Consider the following 17,717-nt stretch of genomic DNA (forward strand, 5'->3'; position numbering starts at 1 on the left):
GCTTCTTTGGGGTGAAAAGTTCTATATATATCAGTTAGATCCATGTGGTTTAGTGTGTTGTTCAATGCCTGTATATCCTTGGTGTTTCTTTGCTTTGATGATCTGTCTATTGTTGATAATGGAGTGTTGAAGTCCCCTACTATGAGTGTGTTGTTGTTGATATCCTTTTTGTGGTCTTCTAGTATTTGCTTTATGTATTTGGGTGCTCCTATGTTGGGTGCATATATGTTTATCGAAGTCATATCTTCTTGATGGATTGTTCCTTTAAGTATTATGAAATGTCCTTCTTTGTCTCTTTTTATTGTCCTTGCTTTGAAATCCATTTTGTCTGATATGAGAACTGCTACCCCGGCTTTTTTTTCCGGTCCGTTTGCTTGGAATATTTTTTTATATCCCTTTACTTTCAGTCTGTGTAAATCTTTTGTTTTCAGGTGTGTTTCTTGTAGACAGCAAATATGTGGATCCTGTTTTCTTATCCATTCCATTACCCTATGTCTTTTAATTGGAGCATTTAATCCATTTACATTTAAGGTTATTATTGACGTGTATTTATTCATTTCCCTTTGTACCTCTGTTCCTCTCCTCTCTTGTTTTTTCCTTCTTTTTTCTTAGAACACTCCCTTTAGCATCTCTTGCAATGCTGGTTTGGTGGAGATGTATTCTTTCAGTCTTCCTTTGTCTGAGAAACTCCTTATTTCACCTTCTATTTTGAATGAGAGTCTTGCTGGGTAGAGTATTCTTGGTTGTAGGCCTTTGTTTTTCATTGCTTGAAATATTTTTGACCATTCCCTTCTGGCTTGTAATGTTTCTGTTGAGAAATCAGTTGATAGCCTTATCGGAGCTCCCTTGTATGTTATTTGCTGCTTTTCTCTTGCTGCTTTTAGGATTCTCTCTTTGTCTTGGAATGTTGCCATTTTAACTATGATGTGCCTTGGAGTGGGTTTTTGGGGGTTCCTCTTGATTGGAACTCTCATTGCTTCTTGGACTTGCATAGCTTTTTCTCTCATCAGGTTCAGAAAATTTTCTGTCACTATTTCTCCTATCAGATTTTCAATTCCATGTTCCTTTTCTTCTTCTTCTCGTATTCCGATGATCCTTAAATTATTTTTCCTAATGCTATCCTGTAATTCCCTTACATCTTGTTCATATTTTTTCAATCGTTTTTCATTTTGCTGTATTGTCTGGGAGTTTTTCTCTACATTATCTTCTAACTCACTAATCCAATCCTCTGCTTCGTTTAGTCTGCTTTTGACTGATTCTACTGTGTTTTTCAGTTCAGAGATTGTATTCTTAAGTTCTTCCTGGTTCTTGTTAACAATTTCTATGTCTTTTTTTATGCTGGTGTAGTTCTCTGCAAGTTCCCTGTAATTTTCTTGGAGCTGTTGGTAACTTCCTTGAAGGTTGTCATAGTTGATTTTAAGGCTGTCGAGTATATTGAGCTTCTTTACCACCATTGTTTTGAATTCCATGTCTGACATTTGGGCTATGTCTATTTCATCTATCTCTCTTTCTGAGGATTCCTCTTTTCTTTTCATTGAGGGGTTATTTTTGCGTCTTACCATGTTGGATTCTTTTTGTTTTTATTTATTTATTTATTTATTTGGGGTTTTTTTGGGGGGGGTAGTCTGCTTTGACTTCCCTCCTTTGTGGTGTAATATTCTTTATCGAAGGTCTGGGAATTTCAGTGGTGCAGTCTCTTTGATATCCTGAGCCTGATGTTCTTGAGTTACCCTTTATGTCGTTTGTTTATGCTGTTCGGTTATGTTTCAGATGTTCTTTGATAGGATCTTCCTTCTGGCTAGTTGGTTGAGAATCACTCTATCTGCTTTGTCTTGAGTTCTTTTGTGGATATGCTGTTAAAGACATAAACACACAGCCCAGGCAGGAGACCCACACCCTCAAAAAGTATCCCCCACTCTATCCTGCTATCGTTAGCCAACTAGCCCGTATTAATATAAATGTAAAGAGATTTGAGCTTTTATACTATAAGAAGAATAGATAAGAGTTGTTTTTGGGGGAGGAAAAATATAATTTTTGATAGAGGGGGTGATAGATTAGTAATATTTGAGACTGTGCAAGCCAGTTAGTAATATTTACATTGTATGTTAATAAAAATAGAAGAAAAGGATAGAAAAATACATAATATAGTAAGAAAGTGGGATTGTATTGTATTTGGGTTTATATAGTAATTATATTATATTATTTAGAGTGATAGGGGGGCTAAGCTAGACACACAAACGAATAAACAACGATTAAAGAGAAAGGATGAGAAGGAGAGGTTATATGCAACACGTTAGAGATAAAGTTTGTTGTTATTGGAAGAGGTGAAGGAAAAACACCCCCCCAAAAAATCCCCAAGAAAATAGAAGAAAAGAAGAAAGAGAAGAAAATAAAAAATTTACCACAAACCCCCCCCCAAAAAAACCCAAAAGGTAAGAAAGAAAGGAACAAAGAAAGATAGAAAAGAAAGAATAAGAAAGAAAGAAAGAAAAAAGAGAGAGAAAAAAAAATATTGAAAAAAAAAATATATATATACCCCCCAAAAACAAAGACTTGATTTTTGCATTCAAGAGGCTAAAAATCTAGTAGGGGAGATAAGATATTTACAAATAAGTATAATGTAAGGTAGTATGTGGTAGAAGCACAAAGATTTAGAAGTTGTAGGGGACGGAGAGCTCTCTTGGAGATTGATTGTTTTTATGGATGTCATATTCTCGTGAAATTGCCATAATTGCATTTGACATTCCCTAATAAGGTAATTGCACGTGCCAGTTATTCTGTATTGAAAAATCTTCCCTTTTCATCTTTTCTATGAGTTTGCATAAACCTCTGGAGCACCTCTTCCTTTTTGTTTACCTATTTTTAGATTGTTTGGAGAAAGATTTTTTTTTTTTATGGTGAGCTATTATTATGCCATTTTTATGTCCCTAAATACCATATTCCTTGGAAGCTTGCAGTGTGTGTATTGATAGTAAAAGACAATTGGTCATAGCATTTGCTGTCTTTCTCTTTCAATGTGCACTATTCATTTCCCAATTCACTGCAAATCTCTTTTTAAAAATTGCTTATCTGAAGACCTGGTGAACTGAAATGCAGTCTAAATTTGAAGTGACAAATTTGGTAGCACCTCAGTTTCTCACCTGCGGGTTGATTGTTTTTTTAAACCATCTACCTTGTGAATGGTTTTGTGAATGGCTATGCCCACCCTTTCTGGACAGCTTCTAGAATGTCTGTGTACTGTGTTTCTGAGATTCCCTAGGGCAGAAGTCCAAGTGACTCGCTTTAGAAGAGCTCTTCAAGCAATTTACCGTCTCCCCTGGCTGAGAACTGAGAGCCCAGATGAAATATTTGCACTTCGTTTTACATCATTTGTTATTAGTTTTAGGTGACTGCTCTAGACATGAGAAAACATTTTTAGGTGGTGATTTTCTTACCTATCACAAAACCAACATGATCATTGTAGAATATTTGAAAAATACATGAAAAACCACATAGATGAAAATACTGTTGTGCATAATGCCACTTCCCGAAGAGAATCACTGGTGTGGATGCACTTTGTTACATTTCCTTCTGCTCTTTTCCTATCTGTGTGCACACTCAACTTTGTTTTAAAGCCAAAGTAGCACTGTACTGTCCATTGTGTTCAGAATCAACCTTCTTTTTGACTTTTTTATGATAATTTCAAATATTTACAAAAGGATACAGAAAAAAATAATGGACCCTAGCATAAATAGTCACCTAGCTTTGACAATTTTCATTTCTTGGATAACTTATCTACCTATACCCCTTCCTCCATCCCTCTGACATCATATCACTTCACCTGTATGTATATATCTCTAGAAAATGAGTACTCTTTTCTTTTTTTATAAATATTTTATTTACTTATTTTTAGAGAGAAGGGAAGGGAGGGACAAAAAGAGGGAGAGAAACATCAATGTGTGGTTGTCCTTGAGCACCCTCAACTGAGGACCCAGCCCACAACCCAGGCATGTGCCCCAACTGGGAATCAAACTGGTGGCCCTTTGTTCCACAGGCTGGCACTCAATCCACGGAGCCACACAGCTAGGGCTCTTCTTTTTTTTTTTTTTTTTTTTCATGTACAACATGGCCACAGTACCATTATCATACCTAAAAATAATAATAATTCATTAAAATTAGCAGAAAGTCAATCAGTGCTTTTAAGAAAGCAATTGTTTATTGTGCTGTTAATATGCGATCACTGTAGAAAAATTAGAAAATAAACCAGAAAAACAAATCACCTATAATTCCTCTACACAAAGATAATGTTTACCTTTTTAATGTCTTTTTAGATTTTTTCTTTACATGTACCTGTACACTTTTAAAAATACCTTCTTAAGATAATTCTCGTACCATACAATCTATCCATTAATGTGTACAATTCAATGGTTTTAGTATATTCACAGCATCACCCATCACCACAATCAATTTTAGAACATTTTCATGACTCCACAAAGAAACACTTCCCAATTAGCACACATTTCCCACTTACTCATAACCACCACCACCCTCAGGACTAGGCAGCTACTAATCTACTTTCTAGCTATAAATTTACCTATTCTGGCCATTTCAGAGAAGTGGAATTATATAATATGTGGTCTTTTGTGGCTGGCTTCATTCACTTAGCATAATGTCTTAAGGTTCCTCCATGTGGTAGCATGTATCAGTACTTTATTTTATTGCCAAATAATACTCCATTATATGGATTTAGCACAATCACATAATTTTAATAAAAACTGTATCATATCAAGTGGCTGCTAATGGATGTGAGATTTCTTTTTGAGGTCTTCAAATGTTCTAATATTGATTGAGGTAATGGTTGATCAACTGTGAATATACTAAAAACCATTGAATTGTACACTTAATTTTTTTTATTTAATCTTTATTGTGTTTATTTTCATTACCATTTAGTCCCCTTAGACCCCCCTGTCCCCAGCAACTACCACACTGTTGTACATGAGTCCTTTTTCCTTTTTGCTCGACCCGTCCACTCCCTGACCTCCCCATACTTAGCTGTCATCTGCTTTCCATCTACAAGTCTGTCTGTCCCCATTTTCCTTGTTAGTTCAGTTTGTTCATTAGATTCCACATATGAGTGAAATCATATGGTGTTTGTCTTTCTCTGACTGGCTTATTTCACTTAGCATAATGTTCTCCAGGTCCATCCACATTGTTATAAAGGATAAACTTGGGCTGTTTCCATATCTTGGTGATTATAAATATGGCTATAATCAACATAGGGGTGCTTATGTCTTTTGAATTAGTGTTTTGGGTTCCTTCAGATATATTCCCAGAAGTGTGATCGCTGGGTCAAAAGGCAGAGTCTTTTTTTTTTTTTTTTTTTTTGTAGTTTGTTTGTTTTTTTCTTTTTTGTTTTTTGTGTTTTTGAGGTATCTCCATACTGCTTTCCACAGTGGCTGCACCAGTCTGCATTCCCACCAGCAGTGCACTAAGGTTCCCCTTTCTCTACATCCTCGCCAGCACTTGTGGTTTGTTAATTTATTGATGATAGCCATTCTGATGGGTGCAAGGTGATATTTCATTATGGTTTTAATTTGCATTTCTCTGATGATTAGTGACATTGAGTTCATATGTCTATTGGCCATCTGTATGTCCTCTTCAGAGAAGTGTTTATTCAGGTCCTTTGCCCATTTGGTAATTAGTTTGTTTGGTTTTTTGGTGTTGAGTTTTTTAAGTTCTGTGTAAATTTTGGATATTAACCCCTTATCAGTTGTATTGGCAAATATATTCTCGCATTCTGTAGGTTGTCTTTTTATTTTGTTGATGATTTCCTTTGTTGTGAAAAAGCTTTTTAGTTTGATGTAGTGCCATTTGTTTATTTTTTCTTTGTTTCCCTTGCCTGGGGAGATATATCTAATAAAATATTGCTATGAGCAATGTCTGAGATTTTGCTGCCTATGTTTTCATCTACAATTTTTATGGTTTTGGGTCTAACACAAGTTTTTGATCCATTTTGAATGTATTCTTCTGTGTGGTCTAAGAAAGTGATCTAGTTTAACTTTTCTGCACATATCTGTCCAATTTTCCCAATACCATTTATTGAATAAACTATCTTTAGCCCATTCTATGTGCTTACTTCCTCTGTTGAATATTATTCTACTATAAACGTGTGGGTTTATTTCTGTGCTCTCTATTCTTTTGCATTGATCTATGGGCCTATTGTTATGCCAGTACCATGCTGTTTTGATTACTATGGCCTTCCAGTATAGTTTGATATTAGGCAGCATGATTCCACCAACTTTGTTTTCTCTCTCAGGATTACTGTTGCTGTGTGGAGCCTTTTGTGGTTCCACGTAAATTTTTGAAATATTTGTTCTAGTTCTGTGAAATACATCACTGGAATCTTGATAGGAATTGCATTGAATCTATAGATTGCTTTGGGTAGTATGGACATTTTAATAATGTTAATTCTTCCTACCCATGAACATAGTATGAGCTTCCACTTATTTATATCTTCTTTAATTTCTTTCTCCAGTGTCTTATAATATTCCATGTACAGGTCTATTACATTCTTGGTTAGGTTTATTCCTATGTATTTTATTCTTTTTGAAGCAAGTGTGAATGGGATTGTTTTCCTAATTTCCCTTTATGTTAGTTTGTTATGGACATATAAAAATACAGCTGATTTCTGAATATTAATTTTGGATCCTGCTACTTTACCGATTCATTTATCAGCTCTAGTAGTTTCTTGGTGGAATCTTAGGGGTTCTCTATGTACAGTATCATGCCATCTGCAAATAAAAACAGTGTCATTTCTTCCTTTTAATTTGGATGCCTTTTATTTCTTCTTTTCTGATTGCTATGGCTAGGACTTCCAGTATTATGTTGAATAAAAGAGGTGAAAGCAGACATCCCTGTCTTGTTCCAAATCTTAAGGGGATTGCTTGCAGTTTTTGCCCATTGAGTATGATGCAGTCAGTTTGTCTTATATGGCTTTTATTGTGTTTAGGTATGATCCCTCTATTCCCACTTTGCTGAGCATTCTTATCATAAATGCATGCTGGATTTTATCAGATGCTTTTTATGCATCTATTGATATGATCATGTGGTTTTTATCCTTCGTTTTGTTTTTGTGGTGAATCTTATTTACTGATTTGTGGATGTTGTATCAACCTTGTATTCCCAGAATAAATCCCACTGGATCATGGTGTATGATCTTTCTGATGCATTGCTGTATTCAGTTTGCTAATATTTTGTAGAGGATTTTAGCGTTTATGTTCATCAGGGATTTTGGCCTATAATTTTCTTTCCTTGTCCTGTCTAGCTGGTTTTTGAATTAGGATAACGCTGGCCTCATCAGAAGAATTTGGGAGTCTTCCCTCTTCTTGACTTTTTTGAAATAGTTTGAGAAGGAAAGGTGTTAGTTCTTCTTGGAACGTTTGATAAAATTCACTGTCCAGTCCAGGACGTTTGTTTGTTGGGAGTATTTTGATCACTGCTTCAATTTCACTAGGTGTAATCTGTCTATTCAGATTCTCTGATTCTTCCTGATTTAGTTTTGGGAGATTATATATTTCTAAGACTGTATCCATTTTGTCCAGATTGTCCAGTTTGTTGGCATAAAGTTGTTCATAATATTTTCTTACAATCCTTTGTATTTCTTTGGTGTCAGTTGTTATTTTTCCTCTTTCATTTCTGATGTTATTTATTTGGGTCCTTTCTCTTTTTTTCTTGCTAAATCTGGTTAAAGGTTTGTCAGTCTTTTTTATCTTTTCAAAGAACCAACTCTTGGATTTGTATCCTTTTTTTAGACTCTGTTACATTTATTTGTGCTCTGATCTTTATTATTTCCTTCCTTCTACTCTCTTGGTGCTTTGTTTGTTGTTCTTTTTTTCAAAATCATTTAAGCGTGAAGTGAGATTGTTTATTTGAGCTTTTTCTTGTTTTTTGAGATAGGCTTGTAATGCAATAAGTTTCCCTCTTAGGATTGCTTTCCCATCGCCTGACAGATTTTGGATTGTTGTGTCCTCATTTCCATGTGTTTCAACGTATCTTTTGATTTCTTCCTTGATCTCATTGTTGACCCATTCATTCTTTAATGACATGTTATTAACTTCCATGTCTTTGTGTGTTTTTCAGTGTTCTTGTGATTGATTTCTAGTTTCATAGCCTTGTGGTTAGAGAAAATTCTTGATATAATTTCAGTCTTCTTAAATTCATTGAGACTTATTTTGTGTCCTAATAAGTGGTCTATCATAGAAAACATCCCACGTGCACTTGAAAAATACGTATATTCTGCTACTTTGGGGTGAAATGCTCTGAAGATATCAATTAAATCCATTTGATCTGGTATGTGGTTTAAGGCCACTGTCTCCTTACTGATTTTCTGCCTGGAAGATCTATCCATTAAAGTCAATGGGGTGTTAAAAATCCCTGATTGTCTATCTCTCACTTCATGTCCATCAAGATTTGCTTTACATATTTAGGTGCTCTTATGTTGGGTGCATAAATGTTTACTAGTGTTATATCCTGTTGTTGGATTGTTCCCTTTATCATTATGTAGTGTCCTTCTTTGTCTCTTACTATAGCCTTGGTTTTAAAGTCTATTTTGCCGTATACAAGTACTGCTGCCCCAGCTTTTTTTCCTTCCTATCTGCATGAAACATCTTTTTCCACCCCTTTGCTCTTAGTCTGTGTGTATGTTTCAATCTGAGATGGGTCTTTGGAGGGAGTATATATATGGATCTTGTTTTCTTATCCATTCAGCTACCCTGTGTCTTTTGGTTGGAGCATTTAAGCCATTAACATTTAAGGTGATCACTAATGGATACATAGATACATAATTAGTGCCATTTTGTTGTTGACTATTTTCCTCTTTTTTTTTTTCTTTTTTTCTTTTTTTCTTTCTCTTTTTCTTCTTCTTCTTCAAGCAAGCCCTTTAACATTTGTTGCAATACTGGTTTGGTGTTAACAAACTCCTTTCGCTTTGTCTTGTCTGAGAAGCTTTTTATTTTCCTTCAATTTTAAATGATATCCCTGGTGGGTAAAGTAGCCTTGGTTGTAGGTCCTTGCTTTTCATCACCTTGAATATTTCACAACACTCTCTTCTGGTGTGAAATGTTTCTGTTGAGAAATCAGATGACAGTCTAATTGGTGCTCCCTTGTATGTAACTATCTGCTTTGTCTCACAGCTTTTAGGATTCTCTCCTTGTCATTAAGTCGTGTCATTTTAATTATGATGTGTCTTGTTATAGGCTTCTTTTGGGTCCAACTTGTTTAGGACTCTCAAAGCTTCCTGGACTTGTGTGTCTTCTTCCTTCACCAGATTAGGGAAGTTTCCAGTCATTATTTCCTGAAGTAGGTTCTTGGTCCCTTTCTCACTCTTCCTTCTCCTTCTGGTATTTTCATGATGCTGATGGTGTTACGTTTCATGTTGTCCAAAATGTTTCTTAAGCTCTCCTCATTTTTTAAAATTCTTTTTTCCTTTGTTGCTCTGCCTGAGGGTCTTTTTCCTACCTTGTCTTCCAAATCACTGACTCTATGCTCTGCTTCATCTCTCCTACTGCTTATTCTTTCCAGTGTATTATTTATTTCAGATATTGCATTATTTATTTCTGACTGGTCCTTTTTTATGGTTCCTATGCCTTTTTTCATGGTGTTGAGTATCCTTATAATTATTACTCTAAACTCTCTATCTGATAAATTGCTTGCCTCCATTTCATCTAGTTCTTCTTCTGGAGAATTCTCTTGTTCTTTTATTTGGGGCCTATTTCTTTGTCTTCCCATTTTGGCTGCTTCTTTGTATTTTCAACCTTAGTTATTAAACTAATCAGTGATACAGCCTTAAGCAGCCTGGCTTGAGCACCACTGGGTGGGGCAGAGTAACTTCTGTGGGCTGGGCTATTGCTTCACCTCAGGCTGATGCCACTCCGGGAAGAGTGCTCTGCCTAAGAAGGATGACTCCTGCAGTATGTGGAATGACTCAGCACAGGGATACTACCAACTGTTCCTTCAGTTCTCTCCCCAGAGCCACCATCCCCAGACTCTCCTCAAGCCTCTCTAGTCCACTCTGCCCTCCCTCTGCTGGAGCCCAGCGTAAGTGGTTGCAAATGAAATTTTGTGTGTTGACCCTTTAAGAGGCTCTGTGCATCTCCAGTCTTCGCTCTGTGCATCTCCAGTCTTCGCTCCCTGGCAGACAGAATCCCTGCTGCTTTTCACAGCTGGAGGTTATCCAGGTTCCTTTCTAGCTCTAGTGCTGTAAGCTGGAGACCCCACACTTCTCAGGGGTCAGCTGCTGAAATATCCCTCCAGTACCTCAGCTGCCACCCCTGGGAGTCCAGCCGGCCCTCACTCACCTCCTTCACACTCCCTACCAGTCTCATTATGATGTGGTTTCTTCCATAAGTCCTTGGTTATAGGGCTTCTCTCCAGCTAGTGTTCAGTTGGTTATTCAGGATAATTTCTCTACAATTTAGTTGTAATTCCAGATTGGTCCTGGGATGAGTGTGTAGCCTCCACTTACCCCTCCACCATCTTGGATCTCTTGAATTGTACAGTTTAAATGTGGGAGTTATATGATATATAAATTATATCTCAAAAAATCTGTCATTAAAAATTTCATTATACTATATTTGCTCTTTATAAATGTTTTTTAATTTAATATTATTAACATTTTCCTATATCAGTAAATATTTTCAGTGATTTTACAATTATAAAAAAATAGTATTATCAGCCTCTTAGTACATAAATCTATTTGCTCTTTTCTAATTTTTTTCATGAAAAAAAAAGAAAGCTTTTGAATTCTTTCCCTGGTGCTCTAGTGTATGTTTTTGTTGCTAAAAATTATTTCAGCTTTATTGCAAACATGGTGGTTTTCTCTCTGAACGCTAAATTTGTTTGATGCCTTATAATAATTTTCTTTTACGCTTAAAAATGTTTCCTAGACTCAGTATCTGAACTGAATAGGTAAAGCTTCCTAAGCTAAGATTCAGTTTCTTTACTAACTTTAATATAATAATTCAGAAGAAGGAGGAGCATTATGTATATATTTCTAGTGTTACTAATTAACTAGGGAAGAACACAATGGCTTACTTCACAGAAGTAAATCTATTAATAGTTAATGAGAGTTGCTAGCATTTCCTTTCTTATCTAGAAGAACAGCTGGTAACTCATCTCAAGACTAGACTAAGATCCATCCAGATGTATTACTAGAACACCACTCTGTTTTTCTCACTATCATACACACACAAATTGATTAATTCCTTGACATTGTTAGAACCTAACCGTGAACTGAACTGGCCCAGCCTGTTAAAGTCACCTTGAGTACTGCTCTTTGGGCTATAGAGCTCAGAAGTATTTGTGTGCTTCCTGTTAAATAAACCATTTTTAAGTATGGCCATTAATTTCCTTCTGTCTTCATACCTGAGGATAAATTTGCATCTTGTGATTTGTTATTTGTTTTCTGACCAACCAATACTTATGCAAATAGTGCCACAGAAGAGCTGCCCTTTCCAATACAGGCCTTTTGAACTTTTTGCCATTTTCTGAAGTAACTTATGCTTTGTGGGGAACCTTTCACACCCATTTACAGAGAGCTGTCAAACCCACACGCTGGGAAGTTGGGATTTTGACACGGAAACCTTGCCATACTCAAAAAGGAACATAAATTAGGCTGCGGAGCTCAGAGCATGTGACCAAGATGGGATGAATGCTACTTTCACCTAATTACATAAAGTCTGAATTGTGGGGGGCGGGGGGGGAGCCCATCATAAAGGAAATCCAAGTGAAACACTGGTTTTCCTCACTGACAACTTTTCTGGGGGGAAGAAAAGATCCATCTTTTCAGGCTGTTTAAAATTATGAAAGACCCAAATTGCCACACCCACAGCCAGCTAGGAATGTGCATTAATCAATGTCCTTAGCAACCTGGGCTCCGGAGAGTGAATGAGTCATTTGTACTCAGTAAGACGGCTGTGGGATGCACACTGCAAGCCTGTTGAGCAACCAGTCAGGTCATACATATCTGAGTCCTGCTCCCAGCCATTGTGGTCTGAGGTCTTCGGGACAGAGCTGCTACTTCAGGAATGCCAGCAATTCTGTTTTGCTTTGATTTGTGTTTACTGCTGTTGCAGAGAATGTATGCCTGACTCAATTTTATCTAGTCATTTTGGTGTCACATTTTTTTATTCCTGTTGCTTTTCTCTCCTGAAATCTTTTCATTTGCATCTCACAGCACCCCTTCCCAATCCTTTTTTTAAAATAATTGTGGTAAAATATACGTAACTTTAAAAATGTACCACTTTAACCATTTTTAAGTGTACAGTTTAGGAACACTAAACCATTCATCTCTAGACATCTTTCATTATCCCAGACTGAAACTTTGTATCCATTAATCAATAATCCATTTCTCCCTTCTCCTCATCTCTTACAAGCACCATTCTGTTTTCTGTCTCTATGAATGTAACTATTCTAGATACCTTGTGTAAGTGGAATCATACAATACTTGTCTTTTTGTGTCTGGCTTACTTCACTTAGCATAATGTCTTCAAGATGTATTCACTTTGTGGTGTGTATAAGTATTTCATTACTTTTTTAAGGCTGAATAATATTCTATCAAGTGTATATACCATCTGTCCATCAATGAACATATAGGTTAATCCACCTCCTGGCTATTATCAATAATGCTGCTATGGAATTGGTAATTCTTTTAAAGTAAAATTTGAAACTGTCTTTATGGGTAGGGTAACTAAGTTTAGAGCTGAGAGATAGAAACAAGAGGATCTTGAATTAACATTAAGCCCCTTGGAAGTAATGCCTGTTTCCTCTTCTAGCCTGAAAATGACTTGCATCCTATGGGATCTGACAAAGATTTACAGATCAATAATGCATTAAAAGTGACTCTTTTGCATTCTTTCCTTTCCTTTTCTTATTTTCTTTAAGATCTTCAAGTTAGTTTTCAGCTGCTAACACCCTCTCGCTGATAGTTCACCATAACCTTACACTGAGGATTAATTTAGAGAAGCAGTAGGCTTAACTCTTGAAATACTCCCAGATCCTCAGTAAACAACGGCTGAGTTTTTTGTTGTTATTTTGTTTTTAACTATAACCCTTATATGGCTCTATAAGTGACTGGAAAAAGAGTAGAAGGTATTGCCAATCAGGGGACCATTAATGGGACAATTCATCTTTAGAGTTTATTATTTACATTAGTATGTTGAACTTTGTGACTGTTTGGTGTTGAGGCATGAATGTAAAATCATTTATGCACACACAATTTTTAATGACCAAGGGAATAAATGCTAGTAAATCTCAATGTATACTTTTAAGAATGGGTCATTATATGTATAATTTCACCTTTGAGAGATTTTGCTTATTTGTTGAGATAAACTTTCTAAATACAAGTGTACTAAATTATCTTTTTATCTTTAATTGAAAAGAGCAATAACAGTCATTTCCTTAAAAAATTAGTTATTTCAGGTAATAACCTTTTAACCATTTAATTTTGGATATGAAACAATAATCTAGCTATGCCTAAATATGTAGCATTTATAGATGCAAAGTGCCCCCCTATCCCCATTAAACTCTCAATGCATTGCAAATTACTTCATCTATAGGTATTTCAGTTCCTCTCTCTGTACAATGTGGGTTTGCCAAGTGGCCCATGAAGTTGTCATGGAAGACAGATTACTCTGGGATGTGTTTTGGTCCTACTGGGACACTGGGGATGAATTAGGTGGAAATGTTGATAAACTTAATTATTGAGTTCTCATGGCCTGAGTAAATTTATGTTCCTGTTTAATAATGGTTTCTTAAGCCTTTTATTTTTCTTTTCAGAAAATATCAAGATCATTGTCTGGAAACTATATTAAACATAGTACTTAAATTCAACAGATATGCCCCTAACCTACATGAATCATAATGTTATATTTTTCCCATTTTGAAATATTACTTTACAAATTAAAATACAGGATATAAATGTATTAATTTCAATATTACTGAAATCACAATTATTAATTATTGGTTTGTGTTGAAAATTTTAAAGAGTTATAGGAATGTTAATTGGATGATCATGTTTTACTTACATTCTGATTAGAGTTACTGAAATCCCATTTTCTAAAAGATGACAGTAATAGTTCCAGCTATGGCATACTCAAAGATGGGAATGAAAGTGATTTGTCCCAAGGATCCTGATAAATTATTTGTTGTTTTGTGAACTCATCAGTGGTTAAATGAGAATGCTCCTAATACACTTTTCACTTTTTCAGCCATGCAGAGAGAAGAATAAAATGCCTCGGTGACTGGGTGTTTTGATAAGTGGAAAGTAGCTGGGGTCAGCACCTGAGATTCTGGGGACCTGAGCTTGGCATGAGCAATTAAGGCAGTGGTTCTCAGCCTTGGCTGCATAAAAGAATCTTGGACATCAGCATTTTTAAAAACTCCCCAAGCAATTCCAAGTCAAGGTTGAGAACCACTGGTTTAAGAAGAATTAGAATAGGAAACTAAGTTAGGACAGTATTATGATGGTCTAAGTCAGAAATAATAAAGATTTCAACTAGGAGATATCATTGAGATATTCAGGGGGTAGAAAGAACAAGGCTTATTATGGTCCACATGAGTGAGAAAAATGAAGCCAAGATACCATCTTCATAAGAGTGATGGTCCTAACCTTGAGACTGGATGAGGCTGCCATTAAAGAGAACCAAGTAGAGATTCCTGGGGAATAATAACCTTTTCTGTGGATGGGAGAAGGTTTTAAAAAAACAAACAAACCTGAGAAATAGGAAGAGATTCAATTGGCTATAGTGTCAGAAGCTAAAGTCTGAGGTTTTCAAGTAGGATACATGAATATCTCTAGAGCCATTAAGAATAAATGTAGTAATGTGAAATTATAGTAAGCTTTGAAAGTGTTGTTGCAATATTTTTTCAAATGTATGCTTATTAGATATCTTCAAAGTTATACTTTATAAAGATACTTTGAAATCCAAGAAAGACAGCCAGACTTAGGAAATACAGAACAGGTTCTAGTCCCAGCTTCCCCTCTCTAGCCAGCTGACCTGGGTGAGCTAAGCACCCAGCTCTCGTTTTCCCCAGTCCATTAAGCAGGAATGACGGTGCGTGCCATGCCCACTGCACAGCATTGTTGTCCACATTAAGTTAGATAATGAATGTGAAAATACGTTATAAAATACAAACCACTATATGCAGATAATGGATTATTAACAGTAACCTTTTTGCTGCTGATCATAAGCACTTTAGTACTGAGACGCTTTGGACAATTTGTGTTCCTGGTAAAGAGGTAAAATGATACGAGTAAGATGCAGATACCCATCTCTTCAGAGAGCTCACCGTCCTACAGGGAAGACAGGATACAGAAACAAATCGCTGTAAACACCAGGGGGTGAGTGCTGTGCGAGCAGGAATCCTATCACTAATGTACTCCTAATGCCTAACTCGGTGCTGGAAACCCAGTGGGCTGTCCTAAAACATGTTGCTTAAAAAATTGATGAAATAGTATAAGACAAAGTAAAAATCATATAAATAAAATACTATGGTAGTTTTGGCGACGGAATGGCCTGAATCATAGTAACAGACAAATAAATATATGATAAGTTTATGAATAATGGGGTGAAGGAGAACATCCCCCAAAGCTGCTTTAGTTAAATGGAGCAATAAAAGGAGTTGAAACCATATCAGATGCAAAATCTTGAACTAGCAAGTGAAAAATTATTTTTGAATCTAGAAGACTCTGAGTTGCTCAAGCCAAGACCATGAAAATCAGAGGAAACAGTGATGGGTCAGAGGAGAAGTCTTCAGAAATGGTGTTATACCCAGACTGGTCACTTATTCTCTGTATTGGTTATGATTACATCTCACCCAAGGGCAAAGGGCTGCTTATGTTCAAATATAAAATTTGGTCCTATAGTGTTGTGCTTTAATGTGGCAAGTGAAAAGACCCTGACCATACATACCCTCTTCTGTCTGCAGGAGTCGATAATCTCTATGAGAGGGCGCTTCACATCCGCAAACTCCTCCTGACCTTGCCCAGGTCGGTCCTTATAGTGATGAGGTACCTCTTTGCCTTCCTCAATCAGTAAGTACCCTAATGCCCTGCCAAAATGCCCATCTTAATTCTATTGCCACAGCTCTGAATGCTGTCTTTGATCTTGGGTTCTGTAAAATGTACATTGGGTTTCATTTATCAGCAGAGTCACAGATGATTGAATATAGATGGAAGGTACCTTTTCCCTCAGCAGATCGGGATCATTTTATGATAGATGAAAGATGTGGAAACGATGGTCATAAATGCAAAATTATACAAATATCACTAAAAAGAACACTACTCGGTGAAATATGTGTTTTTCAAACTTTCATCCAAAGCTAATGTCATTAATGTTTTTGTCAAAATGATGTAAACCACCTGCTCACTGTAGAAAATTTCTGTGATTTTTAACATTGTAGTCAGGGAAAGAGGGGAATTGTACCTGAGGCTTATACACAGATCCAAAAAAGAATTTCTGCAAAGTCAGTTGAATGCGACCTTCTTAACCAAAAGTTATTTCTAAAACCTCTTTTAAAAAGTAACAGAAGTCTTAAAAATTACTGCATTATTTTCAAAGAAACTTTTTAATTTAAGCAATTTGATTTTCAGTACTGATACAGGGGCTGTTATAAGAGCATCTTCCCCGACTTGTATCTGGGAGTCCCCTTGCCATTCAGTGTTTCAGTTAAGCAACTGGAAATAAATCCAGGGGGAGTTAGCTTGGGGATTCGCCTTCTCATCCTGGCATGGATTCCCCCTTCCTAAAATTAGGATATTTTCTCTTCTCTATTTCACTAGAGGTTTTGAGTTCTCAAAAGCCATGGGGATTTTTTAGAACCCTGTTGACAGTTCCCAAAATCATGCCCATTCAGGTTGACCCTAGAAACTAAGTACCGTACACTAGGGAAGTGCTGGCAGAGAACCATACAGAATGGAACTAAAACTTCCACAAATGACGAGAGGAACCTATTTGCTGTACAGACATCGCCACTGGAAATAAACAGTATCTAGAGCAATGGGCATAAACTATGTTGAGGTTAAATAGAAGCCATAAAATTTCACCTTGAAATAGATCTACTGAGTCTAATCACTATGTTGTATGCCTGAAACTAATATAATATTGTGTGTAAATTGTAACTGAAAATTTTTTAAATATTTTTTTAAGATTTTATTTATTTTTATTTTTAGAGAGAGGGGAAGGGAGGAAGAAAGAGAGGGAGAGAAATATCAATGTGTGGTTGCCTCTCACACTCCCCCAACTGGGGACCCGGCCCACTACCCAGGCATGTGTCCTGACTAGGAATTGAACCAGTGACCCTTGAGTTTGCAGGCTGGCACTCAATCCACTGAGCCACACCAGCCAGGGCAAAAGAAAAAAATTGTTTTAAATATTAAGTCTAGTCACCTAGGCAGGTGTAAAATCTGAAGAATTGGCATTTTCACCTTTAGTTGCATGTGCCTCCTATTCCACAATATGGAGTGCTTTGCATTCCTGTAGGTCCCCTCTATCCTTGCTGTCCTGATCAAATTCTCCTGATACACCTGAGTGAAACCAACTGGGAACCAATAAACCACAACAGATTAGTAAAACAGACTTTGAATCAAGGAAGTTCTCGAAACCTGAACCTAACTCATCATGTATCTGAACAGAATGGCAATTGTGACATGAATCAGGCAGCTGGAATCGCTCCCAGCATTT

At 36.4% G+C, this 17,717-nt stretch overlaps 1 protein-coding gene across 1 annotated transcript in view; it reads left to right on the plus strand.

The window, feature by feature from the left end:
* SRGAP1 (SLIT-ROBO Rho GTPase activating protein 1) overlaps positions 1-17,717 on the plus strand; it is a 276,096-nt gene that overhangs the window by 238,611 nt on the left and 19,768 nt on the right. The window contains exon 16 of the mRNA XM_090273550.1: positions 15,964-16,069. Coding sequence (XP_090129676.1) covers positions 15,964-16,069 — 106 coding nt within the window. The remainder of the gene's footprint in view (positions 1-15,963; positions 16,070-17,717) is intronic.

This window comes from Furipterus horrens, unplaced genomic scaffold (assembly GCF_987537825.1).
Source record: "Furipterus horrens unplaced genomic scaffold, mFurHor1.1.pri manual_scaffold_4, whole genome shotgun sequence".
NCBI lineage: Eukaryota > Metazoa > Chordata > Mammalia > Chiroptera > Furipteridae > Furipterus > Furipterus horrens.